At 35.8% G+C, this 6135-nt stretch overlaps 1 protein-coding gene across 2 annotated transcripts; it reads right to left on the bottom strand.

The window, feature by feature from the left end:
* Positions 1 to 625: 625 nt before the first annotated feature.
* LOC110611541 (subtilisin-like protease SBT3.18) lies at positions 626 to 4950 on the bottom strand. Of its 2 annotated transcripts, none has more exons than XM_043954724.1 (10): positions 4733 to 4950; positions 4544 to 4654; positions 4061 to 4158; positions 3808 to 3966; positions 3034 to 3707; positions 2671 to 2738; positions 2324 to 2569; positions 2129 to 2243; positions 1828 to 2041; positions 626 to 1343 (listed from the first exon to the last, which is right to left on the bottom strand). In XM_043954724.1, the coding sequence occupies exons 1-10, from the start codon at positions 4801 to 4803 to the stop codon at positions 745 to 747; spliced, it is 2355 nt and encodes a 784-aa protein (XP_043810659.1). In that variant the 5' UTR covers positions 4804 to 4950; the 3' UTR covers positions 626 to 744. The 2 variants fall into 2 exon arrangements, with proteins under 2 accessions (XP_043810659.1, XP_043810660.1); XM_043954725.1 differs by having other exon boundaries at positions 4544 to 4635; positions 4733 to 4948.
* Between the last annotated feature and the right edge of the window lie 1185 nt (positions 4951 to 6135).

The following is a 6135-nucleotide window of genomic DNA, read 5'->3' as shown; positions in this document are numbered from 1 at the left end:
ATTATCAGGACACATGTCCATAGTTCAACCAAGTCCGGGCAATCAAAGAGAACAGAACTTGATAAGAACTAGGTAGGTAGGGCATAACTTTGATCTGATAGGGGATAAACACATACCTCCGTTGCGATGGTCGGCTCCACTGGCCCATACTGAGGTCATAAATACACATTCTAAAGATCAGGTCAATGTGACACGGATGAATGGACAGGGAATGGGTTAACCAGCTCTGCATTTACAGTCGACTGTCCACTATTAATGAGTCGCTTGACACGCTAAAAAATGTCTTTGTCCGATTTGATTGGACGTATCGTATGAACTGTCAAGACGATCAAGATATATATATCTCTGGACCAATTTGAATTCATTATTCTTAACTTCCCCCAAGAATTTACATTTTCTCTATTTTTCTTAGATCCTTAACCTATTCGAACCAAAACACAAATCTATTAACTCTCCAACCACGGATCCTGATCCATTGATTTTCCTAATCAATCGGACCATTGCCCATGTGTCACTATCTGATATAGCTTCAGATCTCAGTTCATCAGAATTCTATTAAACGACATGATGGATTTTTATAATTATCTCGATTATATATATAACCAAATAAACTTGTAGCAAAGAAAAGGGATTTTATTGAATCGCAATATCAAAGATAAGAGAAGAAAGATCATGAAAATTATTTTCTAGGCTTACACATATAACACTCAAAAAAAGTTGATCCATAAGCATTTAAAGATCCCTTCAAATGTTTGAGACAAACGCAAAATCATCACCACCACAATTGTTCACTAACACAACCAATGGACTCCTAACATCATGAAGTCCATCTGACCACACTATCTCTCCAAAATCATATCTCCCTTGAGATTTCTTCAATGGCTTAAGTGTCACATAGTATGAAACTTCCTCCTTAAAGCATGAGAAAATGAGAACCCTAGGCCAGATCACTACCTCCACTCCATTAGGCTTAGCAACCCTAACAAAGTATATAGCATTCTTCTTTGAACCCACGTTTCTAACAGTCCTCTTGATCGTAGTAGAGGATTGCAGATCAGAGACTGTGATTGACGGGTAGTTTAAGTTCATGTTGGTTTTAGGTATGTTAGAGCAGCTTATTGAGTCAGTTCCAGGAGAAGGAAGAATCATCATCTTTATTTGTTCTTGGGTGTAGCCGATATTGCAGAGGAAGACAATGTAGTCTCTGGTTTTCATGTCGTAAACCAGACCTGGATCCATTGCTTTTAATGGGTTTATGTGGCCAGAACCCATATCAAAAGGATCTGAAACTTCCATTGATCCACCAACCAGAATACTATCAAGGGCTGTGTCCTTTGTGGTTGCTGATGATTACAGAAAATTAGTCCTTTTAGGTCCATGCAGGGACAAATGAAAAACTGCAGTTATTGAACACTATCACAAGAGTGAGTCTATGATAATAACAGTAAATTGTTATCTTATATATTTAAACCGTGATTATAGATCAATAGTAAAATTTTAAAAATTTATATCTACTGCTATAAGGATTTTTATTTATTTTTTCACAATAAATAAAAATATATATAATTTTATTAAACATAAAATAAATCATATATTAAAATATATTATTATATACCTTAAAAGAATTAGTTTTTTTTAACAGTTTAATTATAGCTACGGTGCTGCTGTATATAGACCCTAAAATGTAATAGTGGAAGTTCACCCATTATATATATAGTCATGAGATAAGCAACTCAAGACACAATTAATCTCACAGAATCTATCTATTAAGTAAATCTATATATTTGTGCATCAAGTTTATGGCAGACCAGGTCTAGGCAATCTTACCAGTGGTCATTAAAGCAGATCTAATGGCTGCCGGAGACCAGTGGGGATGGGCAGATTTAATAAGTGCAGCGACTCCTGACACATGAGGGCTAGACATTGATGTTCCTGACTGGAAATTCCACTCCACAAACCGGTCGTCGCTTGGTAACAGTGTTGGAGGAGTCTTTGGAGGCCATGCTGCTAGAATATTAATTCCAGGAGCAGTTAAGTCTGGCTGTAAGAAATCTGAATTAATCAATATAATTAAGTATATTAACTCCCGTTCCATGATTATTAGTATACAATTTTCTTAATTAATTACCTTTAGAAAGTCTGGTGAAATGGAGCTTGGACCTCTAGAAGAGAATGGTGCTACTACAGGGGCTGGTGACTTGCCAATTACTGTTCTACTTGGTAATATCCTCACTACAGAAAGCCTTTCACAGTCCACAAAATTAATACTAATTAATAGATTTTGTATTAATAATGCAGAAAATTAAGCAAATCTTGCTCTTACTTGGGCAACTGAGCAAGATAGTTTAGAATTTGAGTGCCTTGGCTAATGTCAACACGGACGGTGGGGATGATATCTATATCCGCAATCTGGTTGGTAGGAGGTTCAACAAAGATCAAACCTGATCCATTGGCTGTCTTCACTGCTACTTGTGCAATTCCACTTAATGGAACTGGCCCTATATTTGAGAAGCAAAGAATAACCTTTCCTGTCGCTAATCTTTTGGTCCAATTCTCCATCATACAAATTCTGAAAATGGCTAAATCTTTAGATGGACTTATTTTTACCATGAAAATAATTTACTTATGTAAAAACACACCTTATTGGAAGAGAGAGATTGAGAGATATACCCATTAGTAAAATACATCACTGCATTTGCCAATTTTCCTTTGATCTCTCTGGTTATGAAGCTCTCTCCCTTAACAATCATCACTTCCAAATTAGTAAAACTTATTTAAATATTCTTTCTTTATTCCTGTTATGATTTTCAGATACCCTTTTCCAAGAAAAAGGAAATTGAATTTATGAAGCTTTCAGAATTTTATCAACATGCAAAGCATATTTATAATTCAGGTAACCAATTAATGAAAAGCTGTAAGTTTTGGTCTTAACCCTAATTCATCAGGTGGTCTTTAACCATATTCAAGCACTTGTATGCCTATCTATCAAGAGAAGAAGAAGAAGACGGGGACTATAAATACTGTTTAGATTACCATTATAGATAAGTTACTGTCAAGAACAATCTGAGCAGGAAATGTTCGATCAGTAGTAGAAGCAGCAACACATATACTCCAAGGCGAAACATTTCCCACTAGAGAAGGATTAGGACCATCATTTCCAGCTGAGAACACCACATTAACACCAAATTGCATTGCATGAAATGCTCCTATATCAGAACTCGAAGCAAAGAATGGAGCCAATGGAGGTGGTGCACCGAATGACGCAGAGATAATATTAACACCATCTCTCAATGCATCATCAAAAGCAGCAAGAATATCAGATTCTGCGCATTTCCCATCAAAATTCTTGCTCCAGCAGATCTTGTACACTGCTAATCTAGCTCTAGGAGCTCCACCTCTAGCATTGCCTTTCCCAAAACCAAAGAAGCTTGCGTTTCTTATAGTGGATCCAACTGCTGTTGAAGCTATATGTGTTCCGTGACCAAGGAAGTCTCGAGCAGATCGATATTCTGAGTTGCCACCTCTCGTATTCAAAGGTCCGAACTGCTGTTCGAATCCTTTGAGGTAGTAACGTGCACCAATTAACTTCCTGTTGCATGCTTTTCTGGGTTCAAAACCTTCTCCTTCAACACATTGTCCCTTCCAAGTTGGTGGAATTGGCCGCAGGTGTGGCTCTTCCTTGAAGCTGTCAGATTCTGGCCATATGCCTTATCATCACCAAAGAGATGTTAATAAATTTATCCATATAAAAGGTTAAATATATGATGGCTTTGTGATTTCAAAAGACAGATAAGTTTGCTATTACACCTGTATCAAAGATCCCAACGACAACGTCATCGCCATAGCTCAATTGCAGTGGAGTTGCTGCGGTAGTGCTGTCCATGGTAAGGCCCAAGAAGTCCCAGCTTCTGGTAGTGTGCAACTCTAGTGACTTGCTCCTAAATACTGATATTACTTCTTTTATCTCTGCATGCAATAGCTTTTCTTAATTACGTATTAAGAAGATCAATTAACTTAAGCCATCATTACTATATATAAGAAGGGGTAACAAGATCATTACTGGCCAAGGTGGCTGCTTGGGTTGAATTGAGCATTGCTGAAAAGCCTGAGAAGCTGTGCTTGTAGCTATAGAGCAAAGACTGTTTAGCTTCTTCTTCACTAGAAAGAAAATATTATAGAAGGAGAATTAATATAGTTCATAAAGTTCAAGAATATTTATATAAGATTGATGATTAAGACTCGGATTCACAAGTCACTAACACATAATGAATTTAAGACAATGGCAGAAAATTATTGCTCTATATATTTAAACTGCAACTATAATTAAGAGAAATAGTTCTAAAATCACTGTATCTAGCTCTTGCTAATGTCGTACAAACAATGGTTTACTTACTTTGATGACGATAAAAATCGTTGCAAATTGTTATTTAATTTGTAATAATTTATATTGTTGCTCTAAAAGTATTAAGGTAACAATTTTACAAGTTTCGCTAATATACCGTTACCTAGCTAAACTTTAAAGTGCAGTAGTGAATTTATATACCTTGCAAAGACATTAGAGAGGAGTTGAATATGAGAGTTTGAAGTAACAATAGGATCATGAAATCGGTTCAGCCCTAGATAAACAATGTACACCTGCAAAAACAAACATATACTATCCAAAGGATGAGATCTTATTACATATAGGGATGGGAACAAAAAAGGTTGAAAAATTTTTGAGTTATAAATTTACATGAGATATGGATATTGAGTGAATAAAACAAAGTGAAATTGATAAGGATAGGCCCCAGAAATATTGCACATAAGTTGCCATGTTCCCTAATGTGGAAGAACCACATGTCTGGTTGGGATTAAATACTATTGTGTGAGAGCTGACTTATCATTTCAAAGATGGTGGCAATGGAAAATTTTGGTTACAGTGCTTGCATTCCAAGGCTTTCAAGATAGTAATTGTACTGGCATGCCTTCTTCTATCCATGATGTTATTTTACCTTCAAAGCTAGTTGAGGAAAAAAGATCTGAACCCTACCCTTCACCACTCCCTCACCTCTCTTTCTTTTTTTGCTCTCTTTCTTACCACCTTTTTCTTGTACACATCACATGTCTAGTCTACTTACTATACTCATCACATGTGTCGTCTACTTGCTATACTTGTGCATAGAGGTAGAATTACAGGAGAAGACACCTACAGAACTCCATCATATACCATAAATACCATGAAGAGAATAGCATGTGACCTTCATCATTCTTTGTAAATTAAATTATATTGTCTCTCTGCTTTGTATAACTTTTAAGGATTGTATAATTTAAGGTTTGAAGGAAAAAGTTATAAGTGCAGGAATAGAAAAACATATCCAAATTTATCCACTATATATTGTCCTAACATGACATAACATAACTGTGCAAACTTGGAAAAATGAAGTGCATATATGCACAAGTTGGTTTTATTCATTCAGTACAAAAAAACAGGTTATTTGCAACGAAAATTATGATGAATGAATCTTCCAATGGAGATAAAAATAATGACCAGACAGCTAACAGATTAGCAACGGAGAGCATATGTCACCTATCTATTTAACTTTTTTCCTTACCAAAACCCTAGTTCTAGATCATCCACTTTTGGGTTAGGGCCTAAGCTACTCTGATAATGGCTGAGAATTGTTAGAAGGCATGGACTTTACAATTAGGAACTACACATTTGCATACTAGCATAGCACAAGCAATAGGATCCTAATGATGCACAAAGCTACAAATACTTCTCTTAGAAGGGAAAATCTAAGGTAGCTATCCCTAATGGAAAGAACTGATATCTTTTTTTGGAAATAAAATATTGAATCTCCTTTGCATATTAGTACTCAATTTAACTATGGTTATTGAAACGGTCCAGTCCAAATTAATTCAAATAACTTTTAAACTTTTTTTTCACTTAATCTAAAATGGTTAACTCAAATTATTTAGTAATTTCCGCCGATCTGGCATCTTTTTCCAAATAGAATTGAATTTGCTAGTACTTCATTGGTTCCACATCGTCTCACACGGGTAGCCTTTTTCTCGTAAATCCACTAGCTCTGCACAATTTTTCTGATCCAGAGTGGTTCCGAAACAGTCTAGTTCAAACTGACCCAAATAATTTTT

This window comes from Manihot esculenta, chromosome 3, assembly GCF_001659605.2.
Source record: "Manihot esculenta cultivar AM560-2 chromosome 3, M.esculenta_v8, whole genome shotgun sequence".
NCBI classification, from domain to species: Eukaryota; Viridiplantae; Streptophyta; class Magnoliopsida; order Malpighiales; family Euphorbiaceae; genus Manihot; species Manihot esculenta.
This window is presented reverse-complemented; position numbering and strand designations above follow the sequence as displayed.